A 23,688-nucleotide genomic window follows, 5' to 3' on the forward strand; every position below is an offset into this window, starting at 1 on the left:
TCCTTAGTACAAGCCTAAGGCACTGTGCAGCTTGGTAAATCCTGTAATGGCCTAAAATGATGTCAGGTAATTATGCAGCCCTGGGTTGATCTCACTTGATCAAAGAATAAAATTTAGAGTAGCTTGAAAATTGAGTGATCTTGCTCTCAAAACTGAAACCACACCTGGTCCCCAGGGGAGAGCATTCTAAGCTTGACTTGGACTAGACTGACAGTACCGTGTGTACACATGCAGAGTGAGGCAGGGACTGTCCATCCTCCAGGCTCCCAGCACACTCCAGTTTAATGATCTGCAACAGTGGTTCTCAAACCCCAGCCTGCATCAGAATCACTGAAAAGCTTGTTAAAACACAATTGCTAGACCCCAACCCCAAGTTCCTAATTCAGGAGGTCTGGGGTGGGCCTTAGGATGTGCATCTCTAGCATGTTCCCAAGTGATACTGATGATGGTGAAAGAACCACATTTTGACAACGCAGATCTACTCCAGCAAACTTTTTCTGTCAAGGGCCAACAAGTAGATGCCGTGGACAATACTTAAAACAAATGGGCATGCATATGATCCAGCAATCCCACTCCTGAGCATACATCCAAAGAAAACTCGAATTCAAAGAGATACATGCATCCCAATTTTTAAAAATATAGGCATGTAAAACTATTTACAAAAACAGGTGGTAGACTGGACTTGATCCTGATCTACACCAGCCTGCTGGGACCTGTAAGCCCATGCGTAGACCAAAAAAGCTTCACTTTACTACTGGCCTTGTCATAGTGTCTGAAGGCTGCCAGCAAAGTGTCAAAGTTTTGGTAGTTAACTTTCTTTAAGTGATGTCGCACTGCTGCAACCAGGGCTCTCTGTCTGTCCTTGCCTCGGAGATATTCTCCCGGAAGTCTTCCGTGGATGAGATCACCAGCTCCTATAGAGGGGGGAAAAAAGACTTTTATCTGAATTTAAAGTCTGTCACAATTATTCCCATACTAAAAAAGAGAGAGATCTAGCAACTTCTGTGAATGAAAAAACCTAACTCCAATACTATTATGCAGCATGACAGAAAATCTTTCTGTATAAAAAAAAAGTACAAAGTAATTGATAAAAATGAATACTTCTGCTTTATGTGACTTCTTTGCTCAATGAAAAAAATCTGAAAAAATGAATTTTATGGGGGAATCATGAGCCCACTCAGCTGTCAAATCCTTTCCTAAGACAGCAAAGTCCTTGCCTGACACCCTCTTAGCAGACATTTGTCTACAAGGCTGAGGATCTGAAAGCTGGGGCTGATTCCACGTGGGGGTCATTCTGTGTGCTTCAGTGTTGACTAAACGTCTGGGAAACCTTGTAAAAACTGGACACAAGTTCCCTACTCCTTCCTAATGTGAGTTTCCAGTCTGCCTTCAGTCTGCATACCAAGTCCCCATTTCTGTCCTGCTTCCTCTACACTATTACCAGCACAGGAGACCTCCATTCACAGTCCATTAAGTGAGTCCTGACCCACAACCCCGAGTAATAACCCCTCCAATCCACCTGCTGCCACCGCCAGACCCGGCCCTTGCTTCCACTTTCCTTTCCTGACTTAAAGGAACTTTCCTAAATTATGACACAAAGAAAGTACAAATACACTGCCTCTAAACCCCATTCCTTGGATGTTAATGGTGACACAGATCAGACCAGAGTTGACCATGTTGCTTCAGATGTGACGGCTTGGTGAATGTCACCAGAAGAAACCTTCTGTCTCTGTTCTTTTTCCCCTGGCCTATACCCCTCCCTTCCTGCTTTCTTGAGACAGGGTCATGCTGGCAGTTGGCTGTGATATCCTGGGTAGGTTAATTTAAATTGCAACATTGATGGATGCAACTACAGAGGATCATACTAAGTGAAGTAAGTCAGAAGAAGAAAGACAAATCCCATATGATATCACTTATATGTAGAATTTAAAATATGACACAAATGAACCTATGAAACAGAAACAGAATCACAAACATAGAGAACAGACTGGTGGCTGCCAAGGGGGGAAGGGGTTGGGGGAGGGAAGGATTGGGAGTTTGGGGTTAGCAGATGCAAACTATTATATATAGAATGGATAAACAACAAAGTCCTACTATATATATATAGCACAGGGCAGTATATTCAACAGCCTATGATAAACCATAAAGGAGAATTTTTTTAAATGTATATATATAGGTATGTATAACTTTGCTGTACAGCAGAAATTAATACAACATTGTAATCAACTATACTTCAATTTTTAAAAATTGAAAAAAAATAAATTGCAACATTGGTCGCAGTTCAAGGCAACTAATATTCACACCTACTTTGTACAAGGCCCTATATTATTAGGCTCTGTCAAGGGTCTTCTTTAATAGGTACTTGTAGCACCTCTAAGTTTATTATAAAATCAGGAGTTAATCCTGAATATTCTGATAAGAGCCTTCTTTCTAAGGGTAGACCCTAAGTATGGATGAAAAGCCCACAACCAGTGCTGGTTCCAGGAACTGGGCAAGTGCCTCAGAACAAAATCATCTGAAATGGGGTCAGCTATTATCAGACCATCCTAATGTAGGCAAAACCCGAGTAAGGCTCTGCGAGAGGAAATCAAAGTGGTTAGGGGTGATTTTTGACAAATAAGTGTGGCTTCCTTTCCTCTTCCACATTTCTTCCCCTGATGTCAACCCTCTGGGGGGCTGCTCTGTATAAGGACCTCCCCCCACCCCGACTCTTCCACAAGATGGCTCTTGGTTGAGTTTTTTTTATCTTGAAGAGGGCTTCACTCTCCATTAACATCCAAAAATAACCATTTGAATGGTTGTATCTCCAACTCTATGTGGTTTTCCCGCCACAACCCTACCAGGTATGACTGCCTAGTGGATGAGAGGTACGCTGATACCCTCTTCTGGCCTGGCCCTGAGAGAATATTTATGAAGCTCATGTCAAATCACTGACAACTACTCAAGAGCCACCTCTAAAGAGCTGAAATCAAGAGTACAAGCTGTGGCGCTAAGAGAGAGAACCATGACCTTGCTACCACACCAGGGACATCAGAAAAGCCACGCCGGCTCCTCAGTTGCACCCTGCCTGCAACCAATTCCCATGATGCACTACTGCCTATGATTCTCCTCCACATCGCCTCTGCCCTAGTGCATTCTGGGAGCTGGACACAGCCCTTGCACTCTTCCTGGAAGCATCGTAACATAACCAACAACCCCAGGCCTGAGGGATGAGGCATTCTTTGTGCAGTTGCCTTTCTTTCCCTAAGTAAGGGTAAGGGAGCAATCCAGGCCCAGTAAAGAAACCAATATGTTCTTGGAAGCAGGCAGACCCTGAAGCTTTCCACGGAATAGATGCTGCTAGTTAACCCCAATAGTAGTCAAAAAAGACCACTGGGGTTAATCTGTGTCCATCCATGAGCTCCACGAAAAGTCTAGAGAGGGCTGACAGTCCCCTTACACAGTTATGCTGTACAGTGCCAAGGCCAATACTGACACATTTTTTAAACTATTAATGTCAGTGTCCTTTCTTTTCATTTTATAGCTCTATCTTATCATTCAACTTTTAAGGGTAATGTTACTCAACTATTAGGAAATTTTTCAATGTTGCCTAATTGTCAACATGATAAACTATGTGTTAGATTCATTGATTCATGCTATAGATACTGGAGAAAACAATGTACTGTGCGCTAGACCCCAAGGATCCAACAGACAGCAAGATGGGGCGCCAACCAGCATGAACCTGCCCTCAAGTAGGCAGCTGAGCATGATTATCTACTTGTATTTCAGGCTCACTGATGGGTTTCCTAAATAATCCCTTACCCACTTCTAGAGGTATGAAGAGCCTCTAAGATGGGCAGGCATCCATTAAACATGTAACAGTTGATCTAAAAACAGAACCAAAATATAATCTCCTAATGTGGTGATTCATGGTGCTCTGAAACACCATGTTGCAGAAGCTCAGTAAATATTTATTTTATTTGTCAGTGAGTGGACTTTAACACATTTTTAGTAGCAGTTCTTAAAGTTTAGTGTACATGAGAATATATGAGCATGGATCCCAGGAACCTGCATATTTAATAAATTCTCTGGGTGATTTTAATGCAGGTAGACTGCAGACTGTATTTTGAAAACCAGTAAAATACAGCCCAATCCTGATAAGTTTTGGCATAGTTTTCCCTTTGGAAGTCTGCTATTTAGATCCCTTAGCACCAAAGACAAAATCCTGGGAAGTTTCTTCTGCCACTTTATAGGTTGATTAATTGATTGGCTGGTGGGAAGAGTGGTTCTTAAGTATGGGGTTGTAGAGTACAGTGCTTTCTGGAACTTGAATGTCCCTACAGTTCATCTGGGAATGTTGTTAAAATGCAGTTTCTGATTCAGTAGGTCTGGGGTGGAGCCTGAGATTCTGCATTTCTAAGAACCTTGCTGGGGCCACCAACACTGCCCATCTGCAACCACATTTTGAGTAACAAGGGCCTAGTACAATATGGAATTCATTAAAAAGCTGCCTCACTTCACTTCGGCTTGTTTAATACAGGCCTTGTTTATTTTCTAAATAAAATAAAATTCTGAGCCTTAAATACACTTAAGGAATTCATTACAAGGGCTTTAAACTGTTCCTATTTCAAATATAATATGAAAATTTTGTTTCTTTCTTGTGCTACAAATTGTTCTCTTTAATGTTAATGTAATATTTTAAGCCATTAAAATTAGCTTTGAGAGAAGGAGATGGTGAACTTAACTGCATGATTTGGGGGGTGGGGGGAGATTTTGTTGTTTGTTTTTTAAGAAGAAAGTTTGTATATTTACCATACTCCTCAGGACGGAGACAAGCCCCAAATGTGTGGTCTGGGGGAACATTCATTGTTTCTGCAATGCTGTCAAAGAAAACAAGTCCTTTAGTGAAAATTCCCACCACGTGGCATCCCTGGAATTTAAAATATGTTTGCCATATGTTTTTAATCGCCTGTATTTTCTCCTATAACCAAACTATGAGAATCAAGCAGAAGTTCTCCAGCAGATCTTTTTCCTAAACTCCCACTCGCATTAGCAATGGCTAAATGCTTTCACTGGCTTCCAGTGAAAAAGTCCAGACTGAAAAAGAAAAAAACCAGAACATACTCAAAGCAGAATTATGGAAGTACATACATATATATGGGGGGGCGGCGGTGACAGGGAAGAGAGAGGAAAATATAATGCAATAAGTTAAATTTCTGAGATCTCAGGAATAAAGCTTTACACAAAATTTTTCCACCCTGTTCTCCAAATGCTCTGTCCATTTTGGAGACTCAGTACTTTCCTGGAACCCCAAGCACTATAGAGGCTAACAAGAGTTCCCTGATTAACACAAAAGGATGATTCTTATTTAATAGATAGAACCTAATAGAACACAAAACAAAATTTACCTACCACAAGAGTAGTTTGTAAATTTGATCCAAAAACATTTTCAAGTTAATCATGAACTTACGGATCTAAAATTCTTCCAAGTTTATGTTGAAATTTTTCTTTGAAATCATCAACTCTCTTGGATACAACCTTAGCTCCTCTTTTCCTATAAAATTAGAAAATTGTCAGGTATCTGTATTACCTAAAGTATTCTTGGCTACCAAATGTACATATGGTGAGGATTATCATAGTATCATTTGGGCCATCACAAAATAAATCCAGTTTCAAAAGAAATTATATGCTAAAAAGAAAGCTTTATGTGTTCATTCTTCTATCATGTATATTCTATTATAAAGATAAGTTTATAATAGAATATAAAACTTTGATTAAAGAATAAGACAAGAAACAAAATTTTTTTCAGTAAACAAAAAGAGTTAATATCATTCTTATAAGTGTAACTCCTAAAATTGCTAACGGAAAAGTAAGCATCAAAGAAATAAATAACAAAAGGATATAAACAAATAACTCAAATCTAGTAAGCAAATGTATGTAGAAATTATAATACTCTCCAGTAATAAAAGAAATATAAGATAAAAGAACAACAAAGTACCACTTTTAAATAGTATATAAGTAAATATATATATATATATACACACACACATATATATAAAGAGAGAGAGACAAGAGACAGAGAAAGAGAATATCTAACATTGGCAAAAAGTATGGTAAAACACTTGGAGATTGTGAGTGCAGATTATTTCCTTTTGGAAATAATTTGGTAACATGATTCAAAAAGCATAAAAATGTTCATCCTCTTTTATCCACATCTGAAAACCAATCATAAGGAGATAATCCACATAATTAAGTGTGAAAAGAAGTTACATTTATAAAAATGCTTGTAGCCTCACTGTCTACAATGGGAAAAAAAAAGAAAAGAATCTAAATGTTCAATCCTGGAGGGTGATTAATTATGTTGTATTAACAAGTATACACTCTGTGTGCATTCAAAATGTTGGTTATTTAGAATACACAGCAATATAAAATTACTTTATGTTAAGTGAAAAACCAGGATATAAAATGTTATTGCACTCTGATTAAAGCTATGCAAAAATCAACACAGGAAGCCACACTAGAAAGAAATAGATTAAAAAGATAATAAAGCTTGAATTAAGGTGACAGGATTATGGGTGATTTTATTTTGCCAATTTTCTGTAATATAATTTCATTACTTCTATCACTGTGATTAAATGACTAAGAATTTCTTTTGAGAACTGCAAAATTACAACACCACTATTTAATAACATTAAAATTAATAAATTCTCTATTGTTTTGCTAAGACTAAAAACAATGAACATTAAACTCTTAGATTCCATTTGCTTTTAAAACTATTTCCTGTACTGGAGAAATAAGGAGCTGAATAAATTTCTGGAGAAGAGAGACACTCTGTGGAGAAACAAAAGATGAAATATAAAGTAATTCATCTTTTATTTCTTCATTTACTTCCCATTAGTTCAAAAAGGGAGAAAAAGAACAATAAGGGTAAAGTCAGAAAAAATCAGAGGCAATTTAAGGGCTGTAATTTGAACAAATAAAGTTGACAATCTAAAACCAGCTCCAAGGACTTCCCTGGTGGCACAGTGGTTAAGAATCCACCTGCGAATACAGTGGACACAGGTTCGAGCCCTGGGCCAGGAAGATCCCACATGCCGCAGAGCAGCTAAGCCCATGAGCCACAACTACTGAGCCTGCGCTCTAGAGCTCGAGATCCACAACTACGGAGCCCGGAAGCCCATGTGCCTAGAGCCTGAGCTCTGCAACAAAGAAGCCACTTCAATGAGAAGCCCGTGCACCGCAACAAAGAGTAGCCCCTGCTGGCCGCAGCTAGAGAAAGCCCACATGCAGCAACAAAGACCCAAGCAGCCAAAAATATAAAATAAAATTTATTTTTAAAAATAAATAAATAAAACCAGATCCAAGGGGCATGATTAGGAGCACGACTGGATGGTAAAGGTAAGGATTCTAAGTCATGGAGCCTATGCTTCTCAGCCTAAAAGTGCCTGGGTTGTTTCTGGGAGAATTGGGAAGTATTTGTGAGCAGCCAAGTATGTCAGAGTATCAATAACTGTAACATCATTACACACCTCACAGTATTCACTAACCAACTCAGAGTGAAGTCTCTGTATGCCAATCAATTTTTTCATTCAGACACATACACACACACACACACACACACACACACACACACACACACACACCATTTCAACATTCTAACTGATTCTTCAGACCAAAGGTCATAAACAGAATATAGATAGAGGTAGTTTGATGGAGGAAATATATTCCTTAAAAGTATATATCCCTAATAACTCTCAAAAGTTAAGAGTAAACCAAATTTATGTTAAAATAGTGCATATCAAAGTGAGATATAAACAAAACAGAAAGAGACTCACAGTCATAGAAGACAAACTTAATGGTTACCAAAGGGGAAGGTGGGGGAGGGATAAATTAGGAGTTTGGGATTAACAGATACACACTACTATATATAAAATAGATAACCAATATATATAACAGGAAGTATAGTTCCCTGTGCTATACAGTAGGCCCTGTGCTATACTGTAGTCCCTGTATAGCACAGGGAACTATCCTGCATATCTTATAATAACTTAGAATGGAAAAGAATCTGAAAAAGATTAAATTTATATATATATGAATAAATAAATCATTTTGTTGTACACCTGAAACTAACACAACATTGTAAATCAACTATTCTTCAATTGAAAAATAAAGACAAAAAAAGAAGAAAATAGGAACAAAAAAAGAGATGTAAACAAATATACTTCACTCCAAGTTTATAATAGAAATCACACTGAAGAATGAAGTAGTGAGTCCTTTTTGAAATACAACAAATCAAGGGAATAAAGAATCTATCATTTCAGCAATAATTTTCCAACTAAGTTTCGAAATACAGAAAGAATGATCAAATAAAACAGTGTTCCATAAATTATGTTTCCTTGTGGGTAGAGACAAGTTGGTGGGAAATGTATCCTGCATATGGCCTGCTTTTATAAATTCAGTGTGTTTTTCTATGACTATCCCAAATCATTGATAAAGATGTGCTTGTTAATGACCCGAAAGCTCTGCTCTTAGGACCTTCTTAAGGACCACCTTGTGAATATGTTTATTTCATATCTTTAAGAAATGGATAGTAGGTTTAATATTTCTAAGCTTTCAGAAGTGGATAAACCATATTTGTCACCTTCTTTTAAGTATCAATTTCTATGTTATATTTAATTATAAATATCTAGTGAAATACTTAAATCATTTCTTCATGTTTTCCTTTATGTATGTTTTAACAACTTTAATAGCAATAAATTAATGAATATTTGCTTTATAAGCTCTTCTTCTATATCCTAAAGAAAAACTACCTCATACGGGTTTAGTATAATATTGAAAGAATTTCTTCTGTGTTTGTGTTTTAACATTATTGTTTTCAATAATTCAAGTATCAGAAATTCATATAATAAGGGAGTGGGAGAAGAATGGAAATCAAAATTTCAGGCCTGTGATCACAGAATCCAGTGTCTATACCCCTGGTGTAGTGGTTAAAGACAGCCCCTGGAGACACACTGCCAGGGTTTCATCCCTACCCCTACTATTTCTCAGCTGCATGATCTTGGGCAAATGATTTCACTTCTCTGTACATCAGTTTCTTCATCGGTGAAATGGAAAGGCTAAAAATTATAGTACACCTGAAGTATAATTGAATTACAGTATTGCTAGTTTGCTGTATAGCAAAGTGACTCAGGTATGCATATATACATATATACATTCTTTCTCATATTCTTTTCCATGATGGTTTATCACAGGATGTTGAATTTAGTTCCCTGTGCTGTACAGTGGGATCCTGTTGTTTATCCATTCTGTATATACCAGTTTGCGTCTGCTAATCCTAAACTCCCAATCCTACCCTCTCCCACCCTCTCACCCCCTTTGCAACCACCAGTCTATTCTCTGTGTCCCTGATTTTGTTTCTGTTTCATAGATAGGTTCAGTGAATAAACTTTTCCATACCCCCCCAAAAAAATTATGGTACACCTACCTCACAGAGGTGTTGGTAGGATTAAATTAATCATATACAAAGTACTAAGCTTTTGGCCTCTATAACTGGGAGCTGTTATTTCAGCGACCAGACAGGCAAATGCCTGTGGGAATGTGCAAATTCTGTGTGCACTCTGGGGGCCTATGGAAACTTGGAGGGTCAGTGTATCCTTTAAAGAGGGCAGAGGGCGTAAAAAATGGTACAAATGAACGTATTTACAAAACAGAAATGATGTCACAGATGTAGAAAACAAACTTATGGTTACCAAGGGGGAATTGGGGGGGAGGGATAAATTGGAAGATTGGGATTGACTTACACACACTACTGTATATAAAATAGATAAACAACAAGGAGCTACTGTAGAGAACAGGGAACTCTACTCAATACACTATAATGACCTATATGGGAAAAAGAATCTAAAAAAGAGTGGATAGATGTACATGTATGACTGATTCACTTTGCTGTACAGCAGAAAGTAATGTAACATTGTATTTGTTTTGTTTTTTTTTGTTTTTGTTTTTGTTTTTTAATTTTATTTATTTATTTATTTATGGCTGTGTTGGGTCTTCGTTTCTGTGCAAGGGCTTTCTCTAGTTGTGGCAAGCGGGGGCCGCTCTTCATCGCTGTGCACGGGCCTCTCACTATCACAGCCTCTCTTGTTGCAGAGCACAGGCTCCAGACGCGCAGGCTCAGTAATTGTGGCTCACGGGCCCAGTTGCTCCGTGGCATGTGGGATCTTCCCAGACCAGGGCTCGAACCCATGTCCCCTGCATTGGCAGGCAGACTCTCAACCACTGCGCCACCAGGGAAGCCCCTTGTTTTTGTTTTTGGCTGCACTGTGCGTCATGTGGGATCTCAGTTCCCTGACCAGGGATCGAACCCGCAACCCCTGCAGTGGAAGCTCAGAGTGGATGGCCAGGGAAGTCCCAACACATTGTAAATCAACTATACTCCAATAAAAATTAATTTTTAAAAAGTTATAAAATAAAGGGCAGAGAGCAAAACAAATCTACTCCCACCATTGATGTACAGAAATGCAAGCCCAGTTTATTCATTTCCTGTGGGTGCTAGACAAATTACCATGAACTTGTGGCTTAAAACAATAGAAATGTATTTTCTCACAGTTCTGGAGACCAGAAGTCTGAGATCAAGGTGACAGCAAGGCTGCATTCCCTCCAAAGGCTCTAGGGGATAATCTGTTCATTGCTTCTTCCAAAGTCTGGAGGCTGTTGGGATTTTTTTTTTTTTTTGGCCTCACTTAGCTTGCTGTCACATCATTCCAGCCTCCTCCATCTTCACATCACCTTCTTCTCCTCTGAATGTCTTCTGCTTTTCTGTCTCAAACCTCCCTCTACCTTTCCCTTATGAGGACACTTGTCATTGGATTTAGGGCCCACCCAGATCATCCAGAATGATCTCTTCATCTCAAGATCTTTAACTTAATTGCATTTACAAAGACCCTCTTCCCGTATAATATAACCTTCATAGGTTTTGGGAATTAGAACATGGACATCTTTAGGGGCCACCATTCAACCCAGTACCTCAGTATTTTCAATCTTCTGATTTTTTAAACATAGTAGGAAATACAGGTTTTTATTTTGTTTGTTGGCTTAGATATAAAATATGAGACAGAGAATGAAAAACTAAGGAACCTTATTTTAATTTCTTAGGAAAGTAGTCAAATTTCTTAGGAAATTTAATTTAATTTAATTTCTTAGGAAAGTAGAATGCAGGTGTAAAAAGATCACAGTTTGTGAGAGTTAAGTCAGATAGGTGCTCAAATAACTATTAAGCAAAACTGAATGATAAATGACAGGTCAATTATATGTGACATGATTGTCTTTGTAGAGACTTGAAAGCCCATTATCTTTAAGAGACATAGTAGGGTTGATCCCATAGATTAAAAACATTCATGTTGGGCTTCCCTGGTGGTGCAGCCGCCTGCCCATGCAGGGGACACGGGTTCGTGCCCCGGTCTGGGAGGATCCCACGTGCCGCGGAGCGGCTGGGCCCGTGGGCCATGGCCGCTGAGCCTGCGCTTCCGGAGCCTGTGCTCCGCAACGAGAGAGGCCACAACAGTGAGAGGCCCGCATACCGCAAAAAACAAAAAACGGAAAAAAAATTCATGTATGTCTTCCAATCTGCTGAAAAGACATGAAATAACTTTAGAATCACAAACACACACACACAAGGAATTCCATGGCAGTCCAGTGGTTAGGAGTCTGCACTTCCATTGCAGGGGGCCTAGGTTCTATACCTGCTGGGGGAACTAAGATTCTGCAAGCCATGCAGTCAAAAACAAACAAACAAAAAATCAAACAGAAAAAAACCCAACAACAACAATAAAAAGACAGTATTATGGTTATCTCTGGGGGTAACTGGACAGTTTAGAAGACATATCACTGTGTATCTTTTTCTATTATTTTTATGTTTGAACCCTGTCACTGCATTACCTCTTCAAAAAATAAACGTAATAAACTTTCAAGTCCATATGCCATATATCTAACACTTGTTCCAAGACACAACATACTTAAACTTACATTTGCAGTTCATGAAGCCAATGTAAAGTTTTTGCCATGTTTCGTCCATCATTAAAATGTGGTGTTGGGATCCCATACAAGTTAAATCTATGAAAACTTGATGGGTTATACTTTCGGTGCTTTGCTTCTCCTAGGAAAGGAAAAGGGAAGACTTCTGACTTAAGCAACACAACTTTGTGCAAGAAGCGCATGATGTTCTCACTGACAATGAAAATGAGTGGGAAAAAGAATGGAATTGTCACAGCGCAGGAAACTGCACACATTTGGCTACAGATGACAGAGGCATTCTCCCATGTGAGCTGGGAGACTGGTGGAACAAGGGCTCCTTGTGTTAATATTTGGAAAGTAAGTAGAAAAATGATGTAGGAGAAAGACATACAACTGATGAAAAATTCAGGCCCCATCAATGTTAAAGAAATCCTTAAGATCAGGGGAGGTACTGCAAGGCTTTGTGACCCCAGTGGTGCTTTATGCTATGCTAAGATTTGAGAGATTGGTGTTTTATACTTGCTCTCACTGAGATTTGCGTTACAACCTTCACATTTCGTTATAATCACTTATCTCATATTAGAGACATTCAAAGGGTGATAGAGGGCTGAGAATCCAACAGGGAGGTCTTCATTTTTAAGATCTAGTGCTGTACTTTTTTCAAGTCATGATGTGGTATTAGTTTTCTATTTGTAGATAAGAAAGTAAGACTGAAACTAGAGATCAGCTAAAAGGTTATAAAATGATGGAGAAAAGATATTCAGCCTCACCAGTAACCCAAATAATGTAAGCAAAAACAATAGCGCGCAGTCATAATTCGACTCTCAGTTAAGCAAAAATAAAGAAGATTGGCAAAGTTCGCCATTGGGGAGGATGCAGGGAAATGGAAATTCTCATACACTGTGCCTGTGAGGGCAAACTGAGGCAGCTATTCAGGTGGAGAGTTTGGTTCTAAGAGTGAAACTTTCAGATGCTCAGAAATCTAGGAATGTATCCTATGGAAACAAATCACATTCACAAAGATATATAAACAATACATTTTTGTAATCCTGAAAAACACAATATTGATAACAGAGCTGAAAAGACAACTAAGAAATTTCATATGTGGGGGGGGAAGCAAAAGGGGAAAAAAAAGTGTGTACAGTAGGATGCAACACACACACATACACTCATATATGAATAAGCAAAGAAAAACATATATGAAAGTATCACCTATGGCAGACTGGGAATTGTGGGAGATTTCCTTCTATACAACCTGCATTTTATAAAAGAAAATATCTATTACTTTAGTAATAATTTAAATTAAGTGTATTTAAAAGAGGTTGTTATTGTTATTGAATGATGTCCTTGACATACTATTTCAAGTAAAAAATTGTAAATGCATATAGCAGTTTCTCCAAAAGCATGGAGATTATTGTCACATTTAACTGAAGATAGCTCCGTGGATGGGGGTTAGAAAGATGTTCAATATAGCAAATGTAGTTATCTCTGGCTAATGGGATTTCAAGGTTACATTTACGTTTTCTTCATTTTTCCATGATATTTATATTCTCTACAATTATATTTTTATAATAAAAAATAGTGCTTTCATTAAAGGGAAAAAGTAAAACAAATATTTAAAGGATTGGATTGTATTCCTTTTCAAGAGGCTAGTGAAGCTTCTGTAAAAATCAGCAAACGAAAGTAATTTCAGTCATGTGATAGTCCATTAGAGTCTTCTAAATATTAAAAAAAAAATTGGACTGGGAGTTTGGGATTAGCAGATGCAAATTACTATGTATGGAATGGATAAACAACAAAGTCCTATTGTATAGCACAGGGAACTATATTCAATGTCCTGTAACAAACCATAATGGAAAAGAATGCACATATGTATAACTGAATCACTTTGCTGTACACCAGAAACCAACACAACATTGTAAATAAACTATACTCCAATATAAATAAATAAATAAATAATTTTTAAAACTACACTCATTTTCCTCCAAATTTTCCTCCAAATGCTAAATGCATGTGAAGGGTGTCTATATACATATTCATTGAAATAGTTCTTTCTTAAAACAATTAAATGGCATTGGATTAGATTGTGCTATCGATGCTAAACTTTTCCAGAAATGAATAAAATATTTTCACAAGAGGAATGGAGGGAAGGAGGAATAAAGAAAAGGTAGACTAGAAGGAGGAAAAGAAGAAAGGGAGGGGACTTCCCTGGTGGCGCAGTGGTTAAGAATCCGCCTGCCAGTGCAGGAGACACGGGTTCCAGCCCTGGTCCGGGAAGATGCCACAGAGCCGCTAAGCCCGTGCGCCACAACTACCGAGCCTGCGCTCTAGAGCCCGCGTGCCACAACTATTGAAGCCCACGCGCCTAGAGCCCGTGCTCCACAAGAGAAGCCACCGCAATGAGAAGCCCACTCACTGCAGCGAAGAGTAGTCCCCGCTCACCACCACTAAAGGAAGCCCACGCACAGCAACGAAGACCCAACTCAGCCAAAAATAAATAAAATAAAATAAATAAATTTATATTAAAGAAGAAGAAAGGGAGGGACAGAGCCAGGGAAGAGGCGGCGGAGGAGACACAGAGAGAAGCCTTGTCAAGGCTGTGAAAAAGCGCGGGGTGGAAGCAGCCGTGGGAGGATGCAGATGATCTCAGGATCGGGGTGTACCGGGCAGCGTAAGGAACCAGCAGAGACTGGTCATGGGAGAAGGGAATGGCTGACTCCAGCTGGGGAGCAATGGGCATAGCAGACAAGCCCCAGAAGGAGTACGACGTGAGGGGGCGGTGGAGGAGAAAAGTAAAGAAATAAAGACGGAGAGAGGGGTCTTGTGCTGCAGTGAAGGGCTAGTCTTGCTTCTAACTAATGCAGATTAGTTCGTGAATCATGCACAGGCCATCGGCTTTCTCAGGACAGGTATCAGAGTCTGATTGTCAATCCTCTGTTAGATCAAGATTCTACTTAGCACCCACACGTCAACAATTAAGTTGTAGTTTACAGCACTTAAACATCCAATGCTTTTTAGTTATGCTATAGAATAATAATTCTAGTAATAAGGCTTCTAGTCAAGATCACTTAATAACAATAATAATAATAATAACGATAATAGTTACTGAGCCCTCACTATATTGCAGGCACCATGCTTGGCATTTTGCAGGCACTCACTTCATCCTCGCAACATTATTATCCCTATTTAAGAAATTTAAAATAGATGGTGATAAGTAAAATATTCAAGGTCTAAAAGAAAATAAATGGACAAGCTAAGCCTTGAACTTGATCTGACTTGAAAATTTCTGCACTTGACCATTATCTAATATTCCTCATGTAAAACGAAGCACTTAGAATAAACCTACTATTTGAATAAAAAACAAGATTAGACTACCCAACATTTAATCTTACTTAGCTATTTTTTCATTTTAATGAAACATATCTTTCTACATTTTACACACAAAATGCATAAGTGTATGTGTTCCCAGCTATTGGGGTTTATAACCTTATAAGTAATAAACTATTATTTATTGATCACCTATTATATGTCAGGCATATAATATTCCTATTCACAAATCCGAGTCTCATATTCTCAAGCCTATTTTACACTGGAGGAGACTTACCTGCATAATAATCATTGTGAGATACAATATACAGATCGTGTCCTGCCTGTTCTTCTTCAAATACTTCTTGATAGGATTTTGATGGGTTCACCACCTCTCTAGCAGATAATTCTGAAGGAAGAATTAATGAAATCAGTTTTAAGGCATTTTTCAGCTCTTTATAACATATTTAAGTTGACTAGAGCAAATGACAAACTGGTATGCTAACTACATAAGCTACATGGGCAAAAAGCCAACATACATAGAGATTTATCACCAAAGACAGGAATAGCCCAGGCGTCACTGTCTTAATGATTCCACTTGAACCGATTCAATCTCTAGAATTCTGAAGAACTCCATACTGGTTAACCACTTTGGTTGTCCTGAGCTATATGCCAAGCCCAGTTAAATTCCTAATTTTGAGGATCTCAATATACTTTTCATTTTAGTTTGCTCCAGACCTCCCAAAACGATCTACGCAAATTTGAATCACAAATCAGTTTCAGAAACCCTGATGCCCTGGAGGGAAGACTTGATGCAAATTTTACCAGCTGTAGACAACAGCACACACCCTGAATCTGTTTAGATGTGAATATCCATCTTCAAAGTAGCCCAAAGTGCCAGGGAAATCACTGGTATCAGGAAGAAATTCTTCTTACTGCTCCCAAACCTAGAGCTAGAAGATCTTTGTTGAACAGCTGCTTTCCCAGGACTGGTGGTCCCTAGTTTTATATACAGCAAATTATTTTGTTTTTATTGTTTCATGTAATGATTTTTAAATATAATTCCATTTACAATTTCACTCTTCTCTTTCAGCCTAACAACATACATTAAGATGTTTTCTTTTGGACTTTCTGCCAAGAAGTGGGGTCTGTAAACAGTTAAGAATACCAGAAGGTAGACCTACTCAGAAAAATACTGTAAAGCAGTGCTTCTTTTTGATGTGGGAACCATTACACCTATTAATACACATATACACATTTTGGAACATTCTTTCTCTTACATATTTAAATGAGGCACACCTAGACAGTACTTTCCATATTAAATGAAGTAATCCTTGATAGCTGTTATGATATAATTACTGTAATTCTGTAATGCCTGGTGTACTTAAATACAATTTTTAATCCTATTTAAAAGAAAAAAAAAGATATTTTATCTGTTCTAAAATACATTTTTCATGTTTCAAATTTTAACAAGTTTTAACTTTAGATCTGATAAACTAAAGTACAATGGCAGATTTTGCATTCCAAGAGAAAGGCATAATTTATCTCCAGAACGGATGTTACTATGTTAAGGAAAATAATCTAATGGACATTTTGGTGAAAAAAAGATAAGTTCCTGGAGCAGAGACTCAGTGGGTGCAGAAAGACAAAGAAAGAAGCGAATTCCTCTGCAGGATGAAAAAAAGATGGAATTTGAGTTTTCCTGTAATAAGATCCCTGGAAGGAGAGGGTAAGAGAACAGAAAAGGCTAAATGTTAGAAGGTGTAAAGGGAAAGCACCCAACAACGTGACAGGACGCTGGGGCTGCAGAAGAAAAAATGGCCTGTGACCAATTCTATTCTAAGTCGTTTGTTGAAAGATTGCTTCACTCCCTCTCAAGATGAGAGGGGAATCTGCTCTGATACTGCCTGTTAGGTTAATAAGCAAGTGTACACATCATGGATCTTTATGAATGAGTGTTGTACACAGCATTTACCTAACTTATCTGTTTTGTGGTCTTTGTATGAAACAGGATTTCATAAAGAGTTAAAGACTTATGCACAGACCTAAAGAACAAACTGGTGGTTGCCAAGGTGGAGTCGAGGTGGAGGAGGGATGGATGGGGAGTTTGGGGCTAGCAGTTGCAAACTGGTATATATAGAATGGATAAACAATATGGTCCTACTGTATAGCACAAGGAACTATATTTAATATCCCGGGATAAACCATCATGGAGAAGAATACAAAAAAATATGTATATGTGTGTATTACTGAGTCACTTTGCTGTACAGCAGAAATTTACACAACATTGTACATCAACTATACTTCAATACAAAAAAACTTTTTTAAAAGAATCAAGAGTTATGAACACATTAGAGGCTTTCGTGGAAATAAAACACACAAATAGATGTCCAGGGGAAAGAGATAGCAGCCCTCACAGCTGGTCCCAACATCAACTTCCCGGAGTCTCTTTCCTGTCTTTACACCATCTCTACTCTGATCCCTGAAACTCCTCTCCAAACCCTGAACACTTACTGCCTTGACATACATCAACTCTAAGGCTTCTGGGTCTGAGAGTAACTTTCTTGCTATGATTCCCATCTTTCATTCTTGAATCAACATTTACACGAGCACTAAATACATCCCAACAGGATATTTAATCCCATTTTCTAAGAATACATTTTATCACTCCTTCCCCACCCTTTATTTTCACTACCTCTGATGACTGCCGTCCCAAATGTTGTATTGAGTATATCCAGGCCTTTAGGTAATCCAGGCGTCTGATCATGAGATTTTCCTAATGGTGCCCGTTGATTGCTAAAATATACTGATTCCTTCTTATCTTTCATTTTCTGTTGAAAGGTTGTAATAGGCTGTGGGTTGATCAGTACCTTTGCCTAAAGAAATCGTACAAAGCAAAGATGTAACAACCAAAAAAAAAAGGAAAAAAGTCTGAACACTGAAACTCAATAGCTGGGGAAAAGACAATATGATTATGAGAAAACATTTCATGATCGTTGTCTTGGCTCACCTTCAAATGAACCATCAGAATTGGGGTTATGCAGCTTAGACATGTCTAAACATGACTTTTCATTGGGGCTAAAGCATTTATGAGGGCAACTCTCCGGTTACTCGACTCAAAGGTTCCAGAAAAGTAGGCATGACAAGTGAAAGAGCCACGTGATTCCCAGCAGCTCCCTCCAGGTATAAGATCAGGTCTTCTGACCCTTGACTGTCCATTCAATCAGTAGCAGGTAACACCGAGACCCTACGTGCACGCAATGCATGTACAAGTGCTCTTAGCAGCTCCAGCAATATCACCCAGCCTTTGTCCTCACCATGCTTTAACAAACCTTGACAGCACTTCTCTTTACTGTGAGAAAATTAAGTGCAGCTTGGCTTTTATTATCTGAGGGGAGAATATTAGTCTGTGGCTTAAACAATCGACTTTTCTACACTCACCCTCTTGGCTGCTGCTGCTTGGATTTTTTTCTCTGCCCAAGATTAAGACTGGGAAGGAGATATTTCACTCATACCTCATTTGTGCATTTTCACCTTGGTAAGTGAATAATGTGCAGGGAAAAATAGAAAAGAAGTTACCGGTGTTGAAATTTTAGATCTTATTCCATGTGTCAAAGAAGGTGCAATTTGGGGATCATTTGCTCTGCCGTAAAATACTCTTTCGGCTCCAGCAGGTGGATATCTGAAGTTGAAAAATTTTTTTGCCTCAGGTGGGGTCATTAGCTACCAACAGGGAGAGAAGAAAATAGAATTATTAAGTACAGTCGATTAGATATTAGCAAGGTTGATCTATACCAATCAATGAACACCCTTCATTACATGAGTTTAATCAGTACCTGGGGATCTATAGCTCCAAAAAATGAAACATCCTGAAATTTTTTTTAATGGAAATAAACAATATATTTTAAAAGTTATACTTAGAAAACAACCAAGAAGTATCCAGTTTAGGAAGCATACCATAAATGACTATTTCCCATTGAAATAAATGGAATCTCCAGTAGTTTTTGTAGAGCTGGAAATTGTAAGTCTGGAATTTTCACTTCCTCGGACAAACTCAATAGAAGGCCCCAAAATACAGTAAAAATAATCCAAATTGACCACATTAAATTTATGCAACTCTCAGGAGGAATGTTGAGCGTTGTTTACCTTATGTTCACACAAATGCATTTTGTTTTTTTTTTGGTTTTGTTTGTTTGTTTGTTTGTTTTTTCTTTTTTTGTGGTACGCAGGCCTCTCACTGTTGTGGCCTCTCCCATTGTGGAGCACAGGCTCCCGACGCCCAGGCTCAGCGGCCATGGCTCACGGGCCCAGCCGCTCTGCGGCACGTGGGATCTTCCCGGACCGGGGCACGAATCCGTGTTCTCTGCATCGGCAGGCAGGCTCTCAACCACTGCGCCACCAGGGAAGCCGACACAAATGCATTTTGAAAACACTCACCCTAGGAAGTTTTTCAGTCAAGCAGTTTGCAGCTCTGTATCCAATCGGAAGAACTTTCCCTGCCTAAAGAGAAAAAAAGCAATAATTGGTCATTGTCAGGTCCAGGGGGAGTGTTTTGAAGAATGGAATGTATTTCAAATTTGGCCTATGTATCTAATGCTAAAAAGTTACTTTCAACTACTTAACACAATTAAGAAAAGTAGTAAGAACAATTAGCAAATCTAAGACAATCCTGATGTATAATATAAACATTAGATGCTATATATTCAAGCATACCTTTTTTTTTTACAGTGCAGTATTGTTAGTGATCCATCAATTATAGGACCTCTGCAACATGCTGAGGGATTCAACTTTCAGAAATAATCCTTTCATAGTTCACAGGTTAATTATCAGCTGTCTATTGTTATCAGTGCAATGAGAGTGTGGCTGAATTCAAGCTAAACTCAAAGTATTAAGTATTTCTGAGTGGGTGTGGGTGTGTTTGCATTGTGGGTGTATTTCCATCAACACCCTAACTTTTTTTTTTAGAAGTCCTTGTTATTTTAAGAAGAACAAAATGTCATGTTTTTCCTTATTAAGATTTTTTTTCTTACATAACCAACTCTGTGATAAACTCAGTCTGGACGTTTCTTCCAGCTATCTGCTCATAGTTCTGGGCTGAGGTGACTCAAAGGCTGGGCTCATCTGGCACAGTGACTGGATTATTCAATGGGGTAGAGGCCTCCTAAAAACTCAAAATCTGGCTTAATCTTTTGAGTTCCCCAAATACAACCAGCTTTTCCAGGGATCAACTCAGGATGCATATATTCTCCTGTCATGTGTCTGCTCTGGTTTCAGGACTTAATAAAGCTCAGTTTCGTGATGTCTCATCACAGAAAGAATTCAGTGAGAGACAAAGTGATAGGTACGAAGTGGATTTATTTAGAGAGAAACACACTCCACAGACAGAGTGTGGGCCATCTCAGAAGGTGAGAAAGGCCCACCCTAACTTTTGGTATATGCGAACATGTCACCCCTGGCCAAGCTCCTTCAGTGAATGGCCCAAACCTCACTTGGCTTTGTTCACTTAATTCTAATTTGGGTCTTATCTGCCCTTCCCCTGCCCAAGCAAAGATTATAACAGTTCATTCCCAGCAATGCACCTCTTGTCTATTTCCCCTTTATCATTTCAAGGCAGCTGATAGTTATTTCTGCAAAGCATAAGTTTCTCTTTAAAAAACCGAGAGAAAGAAACTTCCCACACAGAATGTTCTAGGTCTCTGGAGGAGGATGGGAGGAAATCAGTGAAAAGTAGAGAGGCTGAGAGCTGGGTGAATGAATGAATGTGTAGGTATTGGCAGGGGGATGGATCAATTAGATAAATGAGGGATGACTGGATGACAATACAGACAGATATAGATGGGTAGGTGAAAGTTTTTTATTATGTTAAATGTTAACTGCGGAATTCCTCTTAGAGGGAGAACCATCAAGGATTAAGAGAGTAGGGACTTCCCTGGTGGCTCAGTGGTTAAGAATCCACCTGCCAATGCAAGGGACATGGGTTAGAGCCCTGGTCCAGGAAGATCCCACATGCCGCAGAGCAACAAAGCCTGTGCACCACAACTATTGAGCCCACGTGCCACAACTACTGAAGCATGTGCACCTGGAGCCCGTGCTCCAGAAGAGAAGTCACCGCAATGAGAAGCCTGTGCACCGTTACGAAGAGTAGCCCTCGCTCTCCGCAACCAGAGAAAGCCCGCCTGCAGCAACAAAGACCCAACACAGCCAAAAATTAATTAATTGATTGATTGATTTAAAAAAAGAGATTGAGAGTATCTTGATGACATCTCTGTGTGTAAAAGAGGAAGCCCATAGATATGGTCAGACAGAGAAGTTAATTGCTTTGCTAAAAAATGGGAGAAAATATGAACTTTTGATGGGATAGACTAAAGAAGGATTAAGAGAGATGAGACAAAGGCTGAGAAAGAGGTGGGAGGAGGGAATGATCTAGCAACAAGGTCAGAGGTCAGGGGGCCCAAGATGCGAAACTAGCCAGTCACAGGCAGCCCAACCTTAATGCCAAATCTTGAGTAAATTCTACTTATACAACTACACAATGGGAGAAGAACCTTGGGTTAAAAAGAAAAGGGGCTGTGCTCTAATTTGAGCTGAAGCAGGGTGGGGAAAAGAGAGGAGGGATGCAAGTGATTTTTTTAAAATTTCTTTTTGTTTGTTTTTTATTTTATTTATTTGTTTGGTTGTTTTTTTGTTTTTTTTTAGATACAAGTGATTTTTAATTCAGCTTTAAATTGTAAAAAATCTCAGAGATATCAGGGAACATAAAGTCTCTCTTGCTATACATGTTATAGAAGCTCCAGCCATTCTTTTAAATATTTAGTGTAAAGATTAACTCATAAGGAATGGAGAAGATGTGGTAAATATATACAATGGAATATTACTCAGCCATTAAAAGGAATGAAATAATGCCATTTGCAGCAACATGGGTGGACCTAGAGATTGTCACACTGAGTGAAGTAAGTCAGACAGAGAAAGAGAAAGAGAAAGGAATCTAAAAAGAAATGATACAAATGAACTTATTTACAAAATGGAAATAGACTCGTAGACTTAAAGAACAAACTTATGGTTACTGGGGGAAAGGTTGGGGAAGGGATAGTTAGGGAGTTGGGGATTAACATGTACACACTGCTCTATTTAAAATGTGTAACCAACAAGGACTTACTGTATAGCACAGAGAACACTTGTTCAATATTATGTAACAACCTAAATGGGAAAAGAATTTGAAAAAGAATACATACATGCATATACATAACTGAATCAATTTGCTCTACACCTGAAACGATATATCACAACATTGTTAATCAACTACACTCCAATATAAAATAAAAAGTTACAAAGAAAAAAGACTAACTCCTAAGGCTGGGGATACCCAGGTCAGCTACTCGCCAGGTGCTACATGATGAGAGAGATGGAAGGAAGGATGGATTGATTGACAGATCAATCAGTCCATGGCCTGAGAGATGACTTTACTTGTCCATCATCTGCTGACCTTCCAAGTGTTTGACAGTGGATATTCCAGGTTTCTATCACTAAACATTCTGTCGGACAGAAATGTCCTCCGTTGTCTACTTGAAAAGCAATTTGGTTCCAAATCAGTAGTTGTAATCAGGTTTGGATGTTCTCAGGCCATTTGATTGGGGACACAAAGATGGAAGCCATTATGTCTGATTTCTATCTACAGTGTCATATTATGTGTGACAAGTCTCACTCCAGCCATGGATCTCTTTTTATCTCTTTTTATTTCAGTTGTTTTCAAGGATGCCTGTTCATCAATTTGAGTTGTGAAGGATAGCAGAACTTGCCACCCCTAAATATGCCTCTTTGACATAAGGATTGTTTTGAACCAATTATTTTAAGAAACAGCAGAAGCTCTGAAAACAGAGCAGAAGTTACCCTTTTGTAAGGGACATGTACATTTTACAAAGGAAATTGCTTGTAAAGGTGTTTTCCTCTCTGTACTAGGGAGAGAAGTTTGACTATAAATGTCCAGGAACTCTTATCAATGGAGAAGGCACCGATTTAATCTGCATAATAAACCTTACCCATTTACCATGCTTTCCCTGGTAACCTCCCATAGCTGGCCTTCTTTTTGCCCCAACATCTTTTTTTTTTCATAGTTAGATGAGTTTTCTTCTTTTGTTTGATATTTTTTTCCATTATGGTTAATATAGTTCTCTGTCAACATCCTTTTTTGTTTTAAGATTTTTTTTTTGATGTGGGCCATTTAAAAAAGAAAGTCTTTATTGAATTTGTTACAATACCGCTTCTGTTTTATGTTTTTGGTTTTTTGGCCACGAGGCATGTGGGATCTTAGCTCCTCTATCTGGGATCGAACTTGCACCCCCTGCATTGGAAGGTGAAGTCTTAACCACTGGACCTCCAGGGAAGTCCCCCAAC

At 38.6% G+C, this 23,688-nt stretch overlaps 1 protein-coding gene across 1 annotated transcript in view; it reads right to left on the reverse strand.

Annotated features, from left to right (window-relative positions):
* Positions 1 to 23,688, reverse strand: part of EFHB (EF-hand domain family member B) — a 48,041-nt gene that overhangs the window by 13,963 nt on the left and 10,390 nt on the right. Inside the window, exons 2-9 of the mRNA XM_059064163.2 lie at positions 19,735 to 19,797; positions 18,877 to 19,020; positions 17,993 to 18,173; positions 15,596 to 15,706; positions 12,004 to 12,133; positions 5,450 to 5,533; positions 4,792 to 4,859; positions 760 to 914 (exon numbers count right to left, since the gene is read on the reverse strand). Of these exons, the coding sequence (XP_058920146.1) occupies positions 760 to 914; positions 4,792 to 4,859; positions 5,450 to 5,533; positions 12,004 to 12,133; positions 15,596 to 15,706; positions 17,993 to 18,173; positions 18,877 to 19,020; positions 19,735 to 19,797 (936 nt within the window). The remainder of the gene's footprint in view (positions 1 to 759; positions 915 to 4,791; positions 4,860 to 5,449; positions 5,534 to 12,003; positions 12,134 to 15,595; positions 15,707 to 17,992; positions 18,174 to 18,876; positions 19,021 to 19,734; positions 19,798 to 23,688) is intronic.

The sequence above is a fragment of the Kogia breviceps genome, chromosome 5 (assembly GCF_026419965.1).
Source record: "Kogia breviceps isolate mKogBre1 chromosome 5, mKogBre1 haplotype 1, whole genome shotgun sequence".
NCBI classification, from domain to species: Eukaryota; Metazoa; Chordata; class Mammalia; order Artiodactyla; family Physeteridae; genus Kogia; species Kogia breviceps.